Source organism: Diadema antillarum, unplaced genomic scaffold, assembly GCF_040938485.1.
Source record: "Diadema antillarum isolate AM-2024a unplaced genomic scaffold, OU_Dant_1.0 scf00000134, whole genome shotgun sequence".
Lineage (NCBI taxonomy): Eukaryota > Metazoa > Echinodermata > Echinoidea > Diadematoida > Diadematidae > Diadema > Diadema antillarum.
In genome coordinates this window covers 358,112-375,377 of record NW_027271023.1, presented here as the reverse complement: position 1 = coordinate 375,377, position 17,266 = coordinate 358,112, and the positions used below count along the sequence as shown (strand labels likewise).

General features: G+C 37.0%; 1 protein-coding gene across 1 annotated transcript; it reads left to right on the top strand.

Moving 5' to 3' along the window:
* The first annotated feature begins 643 nt into the window (after positions 1-643).
* LOC139720816 (histamine N-methyltransferase A-like) lies at positions 644-5,310 on the top strand. The gene is made up of 4 exons (XM_071632153.1): positions 644-827; positions 2,643-2,827; positions 3,954-4,122; positions 4,919-5,310. The coding sequence occupies exons 1-4, from the start codon at positions 644-646 to the stop codon at positions 5,308-5,310; spliced, it is 930 nt and encodes a 309-aa protein (XP_071488254.1).
* The last annotated feature ends 11,956 nt before the right edge of the window (positions 5,311-17,266 follow it).

The window sequence follows — 17,266 nt, the reverse complement described above, 5'->3', positions numbered from 1 at the left end:
TGAAGCAAATAATTTTCACACAACAATAGATATATAATGTACTCTTAAATGAATCCCACAAGGATTGGAACAATCATCCTCCAGCATTCCCACTGATTCCCACTGATCAGTTACTAGCCATAATGAGAGAAAAAAACGCCATTATGCGCGCTGACCGCCTCGGTTTCCGCTCCCTTCACGTCTATCTCTGATATTATGCTATAGAAACTCTAAAGGAGGTGTAACATACTATGCAATCAGCGACGACAATTGGTGGCTTTTACTCTCATAGATTTGCGTCCCAGTTCTCGGCTGCAATTATATGGTATACTATAGTTCGCGGACCTTGTTTGACCGTGTCAACCAGCGGGTCGGTTGATCGACTTGAACAACAAATTGCCATCGGCCTGTTTGATTTAAATACTCAGTAAGTCTGTTTGTTACTACGACGACGTGATGAGCTGTGGATTTCCAATGTATATACAATACACATATGGCCAGTCACCCGTAGTAAATATCCCCGATGGTCCACTGCATAACAATAGAGTATTTGCATGGTTCAACAATGTTGTTATAATTTAGTGCAAATATAGTAGGGGCCGACATGCCTTCCCGTATTGTGTGCCTCGTGAAATGCTCACTATAATCTGACTGCATGATGAACATGTTAACAACTGATCTGGCTCATTACAGCAAGACATACGATGTGTTTGTGGAGAAGAGTGGCAAGTACGCCAGCGACCGGAAATGGGCCGAGGAAAACTTTCCGGCGCTTGTCGTTCACAAGTTGGGAGAGAACCGCCCCTCGGACCACACCCTTCGGTCTCTAGGGGTTGGGAGCGGGTCAGGTGAGTGTCTCAAACTGTTCATTGCTGTCGCTTTTACCACATAACTTAAAGGAGAAGAGTTCCAATTTTCCTTGGCGTGGCGCTTGTAGTAGTAGAAGTAGTAGTAATAGTGTAGTAGTAGTAATAGTAGTAGTATAGCAGTAATAAGTGGCATGTATTTTCCGTATAAATCAATAGAATGAATGGATTGCCATTATTCAGTTTTGTCAACATGACAATGATGTTCGTCCATTTGTCCATACAGAGAGTAAATTCACATTACAACAAACAGACAAGTAACTGAAAAACAATCAATACACACACAGTAAATTGAGTGAAACAAAGACAGTAAGTTTAAACGGCTAGTAAACGTTCCACACAAACAGCTACACGAAAGGGTAGAGGCCTGTAGGTTGAATGTATACGATATGACAATCAAAGCCATGACGTCATGATATAGCAATAATTTCTACTAGTATTCGGTAATAGTGAATGATAAAAAATGTTATCTTCATTATCTATTTCGTGTCCAGCATGTGAAGTATTCTATTTTGTCTGTATTTATCAGTTAATGATAACAAAAGATATCTAGGACCATGAAAATCTGCAAATATATTCAATAGCATCATCACATCTATATCCACATTATGTACATTTATAGTAATACCTCTTCGAACACTTTCCTTGCGTGTATTAAGTAACTTTATGACAATTATAATGTAACTATGAACATTTGTATTCATGTATATTATATATATATATATATATATATATATATATATATATATATATATATATATATATAATATGAGTGTGTCTGTGTGTAACACTGTGTTAGTTTTTGTTTAACTTGGCTAAATGGAAGATGATCCTTGTTCTGTATTACCGTGCTTTCGTAAACACACTTATAAGCCTAACCAATGAACAAGGAATAGATACTTGCATTTCCTTTCGTTTTCAGTCAATTCGGTTTGAAATTAAACCAGTCAACCGTAGAATTAGGAGAAAACTGTGACGAAATATTAGTAGACCATTCTCTCAAAATTTCTTGTCATTCTTTTTATTTTATTTTGCTGTCAACAGCATTTTTAATCTTCCTTTAGGAAATGAATAATGCGTAGGCAAGATTTTAAAAGAAATAGAGAAATTATTATTGTTGCGATTTTAACCGTGATAGAATGTCGATGTTTACACAATTCCTTAGAATTAACGCCAGCTAACACAGACTTATAGTAACATCAATGATTTCATCAAGTTTAATAGTTATCCAGTAAATATAATGAATATATATCTCAGCATTTTGTTCTCGTCACATTCTATGCGATGAAAAGCAGAACTAATGATCGATAATCATTAATGTCATCTTTAGATGTGTCCACTGGTGGAGAGAACATCATATGTTTTACAATTTCGGCATTCTACCTTTTGAAATGCTACAGTTTTGTTCTGTCTATGCAAAAGAAAAAAGGTGTGTTTTGTTCACCTCCAGGGTCCATCCCTAAGAACTCTTTAAGCAGAGTTGCAGTCCTGCTCTCGTAAAAGTGGTGTGTTTCCTATATTCAAGTGAATTCAAAGGATTTTTGAAGTTATTCCTAAGTTGATTGAAATTTTCATTGAATAATCAAACTACAATCTCGGTACACTGGACTTATACTTAAGAGTGCGGGGTAACAATTGATTTTTTTTTCTTTCTTATGGTATTGAAAATGGTTGGTAGTCAGCCTCTACCCCAATTTGATAAACGCTCCGCAACCCCAACATAGTTCCAAAACTCATAAAGCTCATAAAGGCAAATCACTGAACGGCATAATTTTCTTTGATCTTCTTCACTGGCAGGTGATTACGACATCCTTTTACTACGCATGCTCTCTCAGCGCTTTACCCGCTTCAACCACGTGGTCGTGGAACCAGCACGGGTCTTCCTTGAGCACTTCCAGTCGGCCGTCCCCAAGGAATCGTCGAGTGGCACGAGGTCAATTCTTGGAGCTGCTAACTTCGAGTGGCTTAACGAGACGTTACAGGTATGGAAGCAGGAGCCCGTCAAAAACACGGATATACGTCGCGTAGTAATTCGAATTGCTACGCGACGTAAATAATTACGTCGCGTCGTTATTCGAATTACTACGCGTCGTAATTCGAATTACTACGCGACGTAATTATTTACGTCGTGTAGTAATTCGAATTGCTACGCGACGTAATTCCGAATTACTGCTCAACGACTTAACGTCACGACATTTAATGAATTAGTGTCATGTTGTAATTCCTAATGCTACGCAACGTAAATAATTACGTTGCGTAGTAATTCCAATTACGACGCGACGCAAATAATTACGTAGTGTTGTAAATAATTACAACGCGACGCAATTCCGAATTACTGCTCAACGACTAACGCAGCGAATTAACGTAGCGACGTTAAATCAACCAATGAAAACGTTCGTTATTTGCTCAGTGATGCATCACGGTGCGCGTGCCAAAGGGCTAGACACTCATTTCCTACAGCATGTTTGTCAGTACAGAGTACTTGGTTAGCTGGTATACCTTGCATACATATATTTCTGATGCAATGTAGGCCCAATAATTTAGGTTATAAACATTTCATAGGATTGTACTGTCAACGGAATGGCATATGGCTCGCTGTATACTAGTAGCAGGGAGGTGGAAAGGAACTTCCACCACCCTGCTGTATAGTCAGTCAGCTCCGGTTTTCACCAGCACGCAGTGAGCGGATATTGCATGCGCTTCACTTTACGAACGATCCCATTGGTTGATTTAACGTCGCTACGTTAATTCGCTGCGTTAGTCGTTGAGCAGTAATTCGGAATTACGTCGTGTTGTAATTATTTACAACACAGCGTAATTATTTGCGTCGCGTCGTAATTGGAATTACTACGCGACGTAATTATTTACGTTGTGTAGAACTGGGAATTACAACATGACACTAATTCATTTTATGTCGTGACGTTAAGTCGTTGAGCAGTAATTCGGAATTACGTCGCGTAGCAATTCGAATTACTACGCGACGTAAATAATTACGTCGCGTAGTAATTCGAATTACGACGCGACGTAATTATTTACGTCGCGTAGTAATTCGAATTGCTACGCGACGTATATCCATGTTTTTTGACGGGCTCCTGCTTCCATATACAGGAGTACATGGCCAAGAAGTCCGGTCGGAGCGCCGAAGGGTCGCCGCAGCAATTCGACTTTATCTCTGCCGTACACAGCCTGTATTACGTGGATGACCTCCGTGGAGCATTGCAGTTTCTGTACGATAGCCTGGCACCAGGAGGGATTCTTCTAATAACCTTTAAGAGAGGCATGTTGATTTCATGTATGATTCGATTAACTTGTCACGGGTGCATTAAAACACATGGACACAAATGGTATGAATAGCTCGTGACGTCTCATGAATTTATGTTGCATATTGTAACGATGTGTTTTTTTAGGTTCACTATCTGCCATAATAGTTTACACTTCCTTTCTTGTGTCATAATAGTGCCACATAGAAACTTCAAATGCTTTACAGGGGTTTGTCCGCAGCGCGTGCCGAGAATAACACCCCCTCTGACCAAGACTGGACGTGCGTATGTCATCAGCACACCGCGAAAACTATTACTGAATATTAGATTATACGGTATTACAAACCAGAGCATATTGATTAAAGGTTCCTTTACCTTGTGTCTGTATGGACATTCTGGACTTATTTGAATTCTCCTCTCTATGGTCAAACAGGGCTTGAAAGGGGTGCTAACGGAACTAAAGTAGTGCTGCGGAATGGGGGGGGGGGGTAGGAATGTCCATATGGGATAAGTTCTTTTCATTTCCTAATGAAATGTTCTTTTAAGACATTATTTCAAATTCATTTCCTAATGCAGATGCGTATAATGGAAGGTTTGCACAAAAGAATTATTGAAAACCTCGCAACTTGAATTTTGTGTGAAAATTTTGGTCCTTTTTTTATTTTGGTCCTTTTTTATCGTTTATACGGACATCGTGCTGTTGTTACTTGTAAAACTCGTAAAATGTCATGTAGAACTTCAATAACTTCTCTTCTTTTGTTAAGTCTGGTACTCACTCAATCTGTCTTGGTGGGGACATTTTTTTTTTACCAGATACATCAAAAAGAAGTATGCACGGATTTCGGAAAGAAGACCACTACAACGCTGCAGATGCAAAGCAAATTCTGAGTGAACTCAATATCCCGTACACCATCTCTGAGCAGCGAATCATCCTCGACATCACCAGCATTTTCGACGAGGGCTCGACGGAGGGTAATCTGCTGCTTGATTTTCTGACCCACTTCTGCCATTTTCGAGAGACCGCCACCAAAGACATGCAGGATGCCGTGTTGACCAAGTACAAAGAGCGGGTGAGGGAGTACCGGGAGGCGATGACAGACGTTGAGTCCCGTCCTCCCAGTGGTGGTAGCTGCGACAAGGAGAATGTCGACGAACACGCCCTCGTCGAGAGACTGTGGGAAAACCTCATCATCACCAAAGCTTAGAAATATTCTCTTTAGTTTCATGTCAATTCGTTCAAGTTTGGTATCATTGTAGATCAATAGATGCCATTCCAAGATGTGTGCAGGGTTAATACTGTCAGAAAAATGCAGATTCTTTTTTTTTTCTGCGATGGTATACATCGATCAAAAAGAGTCTTGATGACCATTCTTCGTTGACGAGCCGCATTTATGAATAATGTATAAGGACAACACTCAGAACTGAAGTTTGAAGATTGCTTCTATAGTCTGTACATATAGGTTAACCTTACATTATACTGTATATAATAATATTTGTTTTCATCAATAGGCATGTAGGTTGCATACATGTCATTAAACAAGTTTGCTTTTTGCCACTCCCAAATCCATAATACGCCGGGGATGTACGCTCAACTACACATACGTTCACTTGCCCCTATCATTACGCCTGATAACGGAATATATTTTTTCCTTGATGAGGTACTTATTACATCAGTTTCCACAAATACATTAAACCAAATTCATAAACAAATTGAATACATATTTAAAGACATACAAACACAGAACAACACACAATTGCTTGAACAGCGATAATGTGTTTGATATAATCTCTGAAGCATTATCTAATACAAGTTATTTCTAAAGCCATTGCATATTTTGAAGCTATTATCATATTATGCTTACCATTACTGTCAATATAAATTGCATATTCGACGTAAATCAAAATTTTCTTTATATTCGTCGCATTTGGACAATTTGAGTCTAAACTGCGATAATCAAGAGCCTCTCGTTTCGGAAAAGTGTTTCACTTAATGCAAACTGAATGCAATGATGTGATATGATTTTTCAAAACAAAGACACTTCTGGACAATCCAAAAGAGCATGAGAAAAAGATTCTGTTTCCGAACAATATGTACTGTATACAGTATCATTGTACAATGTATTTTGTTAATTTACTTTTGGAAATTATTACAAATATGTTCTGTTAATGCATTGTACATAATTTTCAAAGTTGAAAGTTGAAGTTTAATTTTCAATTTGTAGATACACTATATCTATAAAGGATAAAATTATGTAGTGTTTTGAAACGAGATTGCTTTAATTTGTTTTTTTATCTTGTTTTAAAGCATTCCAATCAAAAAGAGTATCTAGATCAAATTTGTCTTCCCAAAATGATAATACTTCCTAATTTCCTTTTTAACACTCACATAAAATGTTGTGAATTGCTTCGATTTTGTAACGGATAATCTTATGTAATCATTTTCCCTTGTTACATACAAAAGTATGATTTTGAAAGACGTTTTCACATTTATTCTGCGTGGTATACGTTACATTTATTCCTTTGGAAGTAATGCCTTTTAAATTCAGAAAACTTAAAATCCACTTTGTCTGTGAGAGATTAAATCTGCTTTCTGGGGAGCACGACAGATACACTCACTGTCTACGGGATGTTTTTTGCACCGCCTATTAATTCAATTAAATTAATTCAATTCAGTCATAGTTTATTTCCAATCAACGAAAATCAAAACATAGTACAAAGTATACATGTCATGAAATGATATTGTTCAAACATTTGCAAAAGATTCATGTAGTATACGAGTTGAATTATATAACAACATATGTATATATATATATATATACATATATATATACAATAATTAGGAGGAACAATGCATATATGCTTCATGGGCGTGCGGAAAATAAATTCAATTATGGAAAATAGTGATCCATTAAAAAGCAAAGCTTGTGAGACGTGGATCGCTCGATAAAATAATAATGAGTAAACAATATATTATTCAAGGTTTTTTATAACTATCATATTTAATATAGATTATTTAAGTCATTTGTAGAGATATACGTGTAATTATTTTGAGATACGCAGGTCGGGAAAAATAATATTATAAATATAAATATTGAAAATCCACGTCATCCCCATTTGCAGGCTTTACATGGTTATTGAATCTTAGTTCCATAAATCTGCGGACTTTTCATTCTCAGGGACTTTTTCACACCAACAAGCCAATTCACAGTTAGCAATGGTCTGCAGTAACCTTTAAGCCACAGACTTTTGAAAGCATAAATTTGCCCTTTTGAATTAGAAGAACGGTTGAACACTGCAAAAGTAGAAAAAGAGGCGATTGACATTTAAATGCTGTATGGATGCCTTATGTTTTACACGTGCGTATTCCGATAATGAACCTAGTTCCAACATGCATAATCAGAACATAGATGTCATGAAGACCTATCAAGTTTTACAAACACATCATTTACAAGTTGGCTTCAAGAGAAGGTCCGCAGTGACCTTTAGCTGCACATGCGCACATTGAAATGATGAACTAGCTTACATTTGTTGGATCACAGCGATAGATCTTGCAAGTGTATCATAACGATTGCCCAGAACCGGCATTGGAGTGTAATGTAAATCATTTCGTTCAGTTTTTATTTTCTGTTAGTACCTTCGGTACATCTGACAGATATAGGTCTCCTCTTTCAGAGGTACAGCTTTTCCAAACAAGTAAACTGAGAATCTTACGACAGATTTGTTGGATATCAATGTGCTTTCAACCGATCACATGTATTTCAGTAGCTTATAGCAATTTGTCAGACAAAACATAATTATGTCATTGTGATAAAACGCTTCATGGAAAGCTCTCAGAATTCAAAATTGTAGTTACCGACAATGATATGAATAATGATTACGCAGGAGAATAACTCCAAGTGCAAGAATCAAGCCGCCAGCCTTCAAATTTCCGTTGATAATTGCAATATATGCTGCCATTCATGTTGGGAAAAATAATTCTGCAAAAAAATCATAATAATTTATTATGGACAGCAGAGGCAGGAGGAGTCGCTTCATATTCCCTTTGGCTCTGGGCAATAGCTAAGGAGTCTAAGGCTCCTGTTTGTTTTTAAGTTACAAGTACATCCCTACTGAAAGTAAGAGAGCTCTAGAGTAATACAGTCAATGAATTATCAACAGGATATAAGTGGATTTTCACCCAAACTATTCCCTACCTGGATTTGATGTTTAATCTCTGTCGTTTTTTCATTCATTTTAAAGAAGAATCCCTGACAAACATCACTCGTGGTTATACTGTTGTAAGCACTGTCAGTAGCCCCACAGAAGTTTATAGTTTGATTGTCATTTTAAGATGGATAACACGATGGTGAGACATGAGGAAGTTACTGTATATTCCAACGAGGAATGTTCATCATTTTCTGGTGATTCTGTTTACCACAAATTAAATTTCTTTTCAGTTTATCATAAACCACACGAAGTACAATGACTACATTCAAACATTTTAAATTTATTATTCAAAAAAATATTGAATCTAGATGATCCAATACAACCTCAAATTGGAAGGTGATTAAGAATCTCTTGGGAAATAAAAAAAAACAAACACCTGTTCTAAAATTATTGAAAATAGGAAATTACGGACCCAAATGTTATTGTCAGTTCTTTTAATGAGTATTTTATCAATATATAAAGATCAAATTTAGCATCTTCCATGTAACTGATAGTAATGTTTTTGCAGTATTTTTCTGAATCACCTGACATTTCTCTCTTTTTTTCTCACCAACTTCATACCATGATATAGTTACCATCGTAAAAGATCTCAAATCCAGCAAGTCTTCGGGTTACGATGGTTTAAGTGTTTGTCTCCTTAAACAGATTATTCATTTCATTGCACCCCCACTAGTAGACATATTCAACATATCCCTCAATTCAGGCCGTTGCTCGAAGTCACTGAAAATCGTAAAGCAACCGTGAGCAATATGTTGATTTTGATTCATATTCCTCCAGGAGATTATAACATAGTTATTGTGGAGTACCACAGGGGTCTATCTTAGACCCTCTTTTATTTCATATCTATTATGTTAATGATATAACCAATGTTTCACCAATTTTAACTTACATTTTTGCATATTTTAGTCACATAAAGATCCACAGACACTTTTCCACACACTTCATTTTGATGTAAAGTTTCTTCTTGGTTCAAATGCAATAAATTATCTTTAAACATTGATGAAAACTAATTTCATATACTTTAAAAAATGCTTATTTTTTATATTGAATGTAATTTATATATTGATGGGTTACCCCTTGTAGAAAAAGTCTGCCAAATTCTTTGGCAAAATTATTGATGCCAATCTTACCTGGAATGAACATGTAAACAATATAAGTTGGTAGTATTATATCGAGAAATATAGGTATATTGTTCAAACTGAAAGATCTTTTGATAGAAAAGTCTCTTTTTATGTTATATAATACACTGATTTTACCATACTTGACATACTGCAATATGGTATGGGCATATATTCTAACAAGACAAAAATTCAATCAGTTCACCTTCTCCAAATAGAGCACTCCGCATTTGCACCAACTCACATAATCTTGCAAACTCTGAACCATTATTCTCTATATTGAAAACCCTAAAAATAAACGATATTCATGTACAAATACACAGTCGACACATTCCCTTTCTCATTCCACAATCTATTCACTGTGAACTCTACATTGTATTGATGTTTTGTTATTTTGTGTATGAAAATGATGTTGGAAATGAAATAAATGAAATGAAATTAGATGAAATGAACTCCAGCGTCCACACTTACCCAACTCGACATTCCAAAGATTATCACCTTCACAATCCCAAGCTAAGGATAACTCACAAGTCAATTAGACACCATGGACCAGACGCTGGACCCTGAGCAAATAAAGGCAACCACTAAATTATATTCTTTTAAAGCGCTTATGAAAAAAAAAAAAATCTTTTATCGAAACAATGATTATGTGTGAGTGATAAGAAAATTTGGGGGGTTTATGTTAACACATAAACAGCTTATACCGGTACATTAGGAGTTTAGTAATTTGCTGTATGATTTTTTTTATTATTATTACTTATGATCATATTAAAATTAATATTGTAAACAGAGTACAATAACAGACGTAGACATGACACATGAATAATACACTAAAAACAAATCCAATTATGTATTATATGCTCAATTAACAAAATTGTATTTCATGGCATGCACAGCACAGCACAACATAGCACAGCACTCACCTCAGCACATACAGTAAAGAATGCATATCGAAAACAAATAAACGATTACTATTTTTAATTTTTTACTCTTTTTTATCTCAGGTGAGCGTTGCACAGATAGCACCTAGTTCAGCTGATTAGCCGTACAGTATAGAACCACTAGCCCATCATGTATTTCACAAAACGTCCCGATTCATCGAATGTAGTTCGTATTAGATGGTCGAAGCGCAAATGCTCGGTTCCCCTCTTCACACACCCATCCCATGAAGAGATGGTTTCCTTTTGATTGAAAATGTTCCAAATATTTTAATGAAAAGTGTGCACCAGACAGCCGAATTTAAATTTTGTTTTTAAAAGAAAAAAAATCTTCCTAATCCCTATAGGTTGGGAAGGGGGATACCCTCCTCCGACACCACCCCCCCCCCCCCATACACACACACACACACACACACACACACACACACACACACACACGCACACACCCGCTACGAGGTCATGAAGGCCACTACGCCCCGCGGCCTCGTCTGCTTGTTCCCTAGATTATTGAACATAACAATTGCGTACATCCATGGTCTGATCGCTCGGCTTGAGAATAACAATACTGATATCCTTGCCATGTTTTCGTCTTGAAAGTAAAATTTTCGTTATTCCACTTTCTGTCACTGCGACAGTTAACGTTAACAACCTACGCGATGGCCCGTGAATTTACAAAATGGAAAGCATGCCCATCCATCGCTAGTTATATCCGTGCTTGCACTATTGAAAATTGTTTGTCGTGATGAATGACACATAGTATGCTTTCAGTTGCGAATTCACGTATTGGCTAGTGGGGGGGGGGGGGGGGTGGGGGGGGGGGCTGAAGGTGAAGCCAATCCTGCCCGACCCCTCCCCCTCCCCCCCCCCCCCCACCGATATTGAAACACATATCGACCAATAGGCCTACACATGACGAGTAATGTATAATGTAACACTTTTTCGATCTCCGTTGATTGGTGATTGAAATATTGACAGGAAAGATTGAAGGGAAAAGGAGTGGAGAAGAAGCGCATGGATGGAAATCTTGAAGGGAGAGTAGTTGAAAGTTATGAAATAGGCTATACAATGGTATATGTACATGTATCAGAAAGTTGTGAAATAACATGATCGCTTAAATCTATATACATTGTATGTAAATGTATTTATTTCTCAGCCTCCAACCCCTCTGTTATATCTGTTGCTATTAAAGGCCCCTAAATTCATCTTCATACTGATGGTATATTATTCTGCTTCTCAAACCTGCCCCTCTTTTCTTCATACCACTTTCAAAGACTCACCCTGCATATTAATTTTCCGACCTCTCTGGACTTCCTCCTTTTTCAAATGCATGAATGACTCGTGTATATTTTCCCTTCCTCGATCACTGCTTGAATTATCATACAATTTATTTGTTTCTCATACTCTCTCTGTCTCTCCCCTTCTCTCTTTCTCATTTTAAAACTTTACAATGTTTGTTTACAAGACCACTTTCTACTCTCTACATTGATCAGTTTGTCTAGAAACATGTTTAGTCAGTGCAAATATGCATGAAGGAAAATTACACCACTATTGCAGGAATTCATTATGCATTTTATTCACTTCTTTATGTTCAAGCACTTTTTTTTTTCATGAAGGTATACTGAGTATACAGATGTAATCTGATCCTCCAATATCCAAGAAGTATTGTAATATATACAAACTAGAACTATCACTCAATGTTGTACTAACACAGTTACTGACATTTGCCACATCTCAGGTAAAGTGTTCAAAACCTGAGTGAGTAAGTAAATAAATCAACAATTTCTATGATTTTCATTAAAAATACTGTTACCATGGCAACACAATGTTTGACATTAAGAAAAAAATGAAGTTTGCCCAACTCTATCATAGCTGTCACATGTGCCAAATTTCAAGTCAAATGCTTAAAGACTGACGGAGTTAAGTTAATTCACATATTATTGTATGATTTTTATTCAAAATAAAATTATGCTGTCACCATATTGTGTCGAGCCCATGCACTAATGTCAATAATATTCGACCACTAATGGCTGTCGTATCTTTAAGCTATATGCTTATTTGACGACAGTCTTCTGCATTTACACTCCCGATCTTGTGCCATAATTCAGTGAGATCATATTCCGAATGGTTCCCAATCGACGTGTTCTCTTACTCTTTTCGTTAATCTGTACACGTACATGTATATCTCAGTTTTATATTCGAATGTACACACTGTACGTTCCATTCTCTTGTAAACAACAAGAAATGACTATTTCATTTTTGTAATATATGATCGATGCAGAAAATTCCTAATAAATCAATGTAAATTTGGATCGTGTAATGTCATAACAACCACTATATGTCATAAGACGTCGACGACAAATGTCATAACGACCACTAATGTCACGACAAGTCGACGACAAATGTCATAATGACCACTATAATGTCTTAACATGTCGACGATAAATGTCAAAATCGGATTGACCACAAATGTCATAACACGTCGACGACAAAAATGTCAAAATATCAATTTTTACTGCAAATGTTATAACATGTCGACGACAAATGTCATAACGACCACTAATGTCTTAACACGTCGACGACAAACGTCATAATGACCACAAATGTCATAACATTGGACAAATATCAAAGTCGGATTAACCACAAATATCATAACACGTCGACGACAAATGTCAAAATTTCTGTTTTTACTGCAAATGTCATAACACGTCGACGACAAATGTCAAAATCGAATTAACCACAAATGTCATAACGCGTCGACCACAAATGTCAGAATTTCCAAATTTACGGCAAATGTCATAATGCGTCACAGGGGAGGATCAGGAATTCCGTAAAGGGGAGGCACCTTTACAAAATCAAAGGTTGGCGCAACCTCCTCCCTTTTTGATTTTATCAAAAATAGAGACGGGGAGGGGCGCCGCGCCCCCCTTTAGATCAGTGACTGCGTCAGCCACAGGTTAATGGCAAAACCCAATGCTTGCATTACAGGGAGGCGACTTTTCAAAACTATACAAGCTGGCGCAACCCCCTATTTTTTTCTTTTTATTTCTGTTGTTTTAACAAAAACAGAAAGGGTCATCAAAGGGGGTGCGCCCCCTCTCAACCGGCGATTGCGTCATCCACAAAATAATTATGTCAAACTCATTGCTTGCATTTCATGGGCGGATCCAGGAATTCCGTAAAGGGGAGACACCTTTTGAAAATGAAAGGCTGGCGCAACCCCCTCCCCCTTATTATTTTCCTCTTATTTCTTTTGTTTAAACGAAAAAAGAAAGAGAAGAAAGGAGTGGGTGCGGCAGTCTTTACTTTTGCAAAGGCGCCTCGCCTTTATGGAATTCCGTGATCCGCCCCTGTAATGCAGCATTGGTTTTGCCATTAACATTTGTGGTCGTGTAACACATCGTGTTATGACATTTGCAATAAAAATGGAAATTTTTGACATTTGTCTTCGACATGGTATGACATTAGTGGTCATTATGACATTTGTCGTCGACGTGTAATGACATTAGCGGTCGTTATGAACTTTGTCGTCGAAGTGTTATGACATTAGCGGTCGTTATGAAATTTGTCGTCTACGTCTTATGACATAAGTGGTTGTTATGACATTACACGATATAAATTTAAATTAATTAGGCATTTTCTGCATCGATCATATTTTACAAAAATGAAATAGTCATTTCTTGTTGTTTACAAGAGAATGGAACATACAGTGTGTACATTCGAATATAAAACTGAGATATACATTGTATGTGTACAGATTAAAGAAAAGAGTAAGAGAACACGTCGATTGGGAACCATTTGGAATAAATGATCTCACTGAATTATGGCACAAGATCGGGAGTGTAAATGCAGAAGACTGCCGTCAAATAAGCATATATAGCTTAAAGATACGACAGCCACATTAGTGGTCGAATATTGTTGACATTGATGGGCTCGACACAATAAAATTATGGTGACAGCATAGTTTTATTTTAAATGAAAATCATACAATGATATTGTGAATTGAACTTAACTCCCTCAGTTTTTGAGCATTTGACTTGAAATTTGGCACATGTGACAGCTATGATATAGAGCTGTGCAAACTTCATTTTTTCTTAATGTCAAACATTGTGTTGCCATGGTAACAGTATCTCTAATGAAAATCATAGAAATTGTTGATTTATTTACTTACTCAGGTTTTGAGCATTTTACTTGAGATGTTAGTGTTAAAGTACAACATTGAGTGATAGTTCTAGTTTGTATTACAATACTTCTTGGATATTGGAGGATCAGATTACATTTGTATACTCAGTATATCTTCATGAAAAAAAAAGTGCTTGAACATAAAGAAGTGAATAAAATGCATAATGAATTCCTGCAATAGTTGTGTAATTTTCCTTCGTACATATTTGCACGTGACTGTACATGTTTCTAGACAAACTGATCAATGTAGAGAGTTATAGAAAGTGGTCTTGTAAACAAACATTGTAAAGTTTTAAAATGAGAAAGAGAGAAGGGGGAGAGACAGAGAGAGTATGAGAAACAAATAAATTGTGTGATAATTCAAGCAGTGATCGAGGAAGGGAAAAAATACACGAGTCATATGCATTTGAAAAAGGAGGAAGTCGAGAGAGGTCGGAAAATTAGTATGCAGAGTGAGTCTTTGAAAGTAGTATATATGAAGAAAAGAGGGGCAGGTTTGAGAACAAAATAATATACCATCAGTCTGAAGATAAACTTAGGGGCCTTTAATAGCAACAGATATAACAGAGGGGGTTGGGGGCTGAGAAATAAATACATGTACATGTTATTTCACAACTCTTATGCATGTACATGTACCATTGTATAGCCTATTCCATAACTTTCAACTACTCTCCCTTCAAGCTTTCCATCCATGCACTTCTTCTCCACTCCTTTTCCCTTCAATCTTTCCTGTTAATATTTCAATCACCAATCAACGGAGATCGAAAATTGTTACATTATACATTACTCGTCATGTGTAGGCCTATTGGTCGATATGCGTTTCAATATGGGGGGGGGGGGGGTGGCGGTAGGCAGGATTGGCTTCATCGATCTTCAGTCCACCCTCCCCCCCCCCCCTCTCACACAGCCAATACGTGAATTCGCAACATGTTTAGACCTAGACTATATATATCTTTATATATATATATATATATATATATATATATATATATATATATATGTATATGTATAGGCCTATATATATATATATATATATATATATAAGAAAGCTTCTTTTTGATTCGCGGGATAGGCTACAATCCTTTCTCAGGCAGAGGTTCTGAATTATCAGGTCGTGCTCAGTCTGCACACAGTGAGCTGAACACCATATCAAGTATACGTGTATAATGATTGTGTGTAATGATATGGGAAAAATGCATGGGAAAATCAAAATACATGTTTATGTATTTTACGTGGAATCAGTTCCCGTCTGTTGTCTTGGCAGAAATGCACCAATCTTGCAATGTTATTGTTTATTATTTTCCCTCTCCATCACGGGTACATATGGAACGTGTTGATCAAAGTTTTTGTGATGTCGGAAAATGCGAGGATGTATTGCAGGTGGCCTATTGCAGGTGGCCTTCAATTTTGTTTTTCACATTATATTGGCATGTGTAACAGACTGATAACTCACCAAGATGCCTCTTGAAATGTTTTGAAAAAAGTTCTGCTTGATTTCACATGAGCGGATGATTATCAATTGTCTTTCTGCTATCATCTTGTGTGAATGGTGAAACAAAGTATTGTTTCTATTCAAAAGATAGCGCGCCAATTCATCTGCACTTACTGTTGGTGCTCTATAGGCCCTATAAGACAATCAAACCCACCTTCAGCCTAGACATTCGTAGGCGTTGTGGTGTAGAGGGGGATCTGCACATCTCTCATGAAGCGAGACTTCTCTATTCTTTTCTTTTCCCCACTAACAATGTGAAACAAAGATATCCGTAGACGTTGTGGTATGTAGACGTGGTAGAGCGAGACTTCTCTCTTCTTTTCTTTTCTTTTCCCCACGAACAAATAAGTTTAGCAGGAAACATAGAAGCATTCGCACATACTGTTTACATTTCCCATCACATGCTTTTAAATCGGAATTTTCATGTAATTTATACATTTGCCTGGAAAAGAATTACCAAGAACTTTTCAACACAACACATGTTCAAAAGAAACCATTTGTTTCATATATGATTTACTCTACAGAGTGATTCATAGGGGCCTACTTATCACGTCCACGTACTCGAACAGTTTTCGCTAAAGATACAAGTATGTTTACAAGACTGCAAACATTAGAATGATTTGCCCCTTAACAAATCAGACTACGTCTCTTGAAATGTCTTCAAACGTAAATTAAAGTAATTCCTCTTAAATGATTACTCTCTTATCTATATATATATATATATATATACACACATATATACTCGTATACTGTCCTACTTTAGTGGGGGGGGGGGGAGGGTTCGACAAATTGCTCAAATCCGATTTAGTGATATTTTCCTGAAAAAAATGGCTTAGAAATCAATCCTGTGAGATATGTCACTGGAATCGCCAGCGCAATATTATTTTGTTCATTTATAAGAAATAAATCGCATTTGTCACTTGCTGCCTTTTCCCAGGGCGGGGCGGTACAGGTTTGACAGATCTGCGAGAGCATTATACAGTGCAATTAATGTTTCTTCACCGGGGACATGGTGATGTGCACTTTACAATTTCATGTTCAATTTTCCTAAAGAGTACACCTTAAGTGGGGCGGCGGAATTGTGTGTGTGTGTGTGTGTGTGTGTGTGTGTGTGTGTGTGTGTGTGTGTGTGTGTGTGTGTGTGTGTGTTTTAAGTGTGGGGGTGGGGTAGGGCTCCGGGGCAGCGTTTTTGGCAAGGGTCAATGGTCGATTTTTTAATTATGCTTTT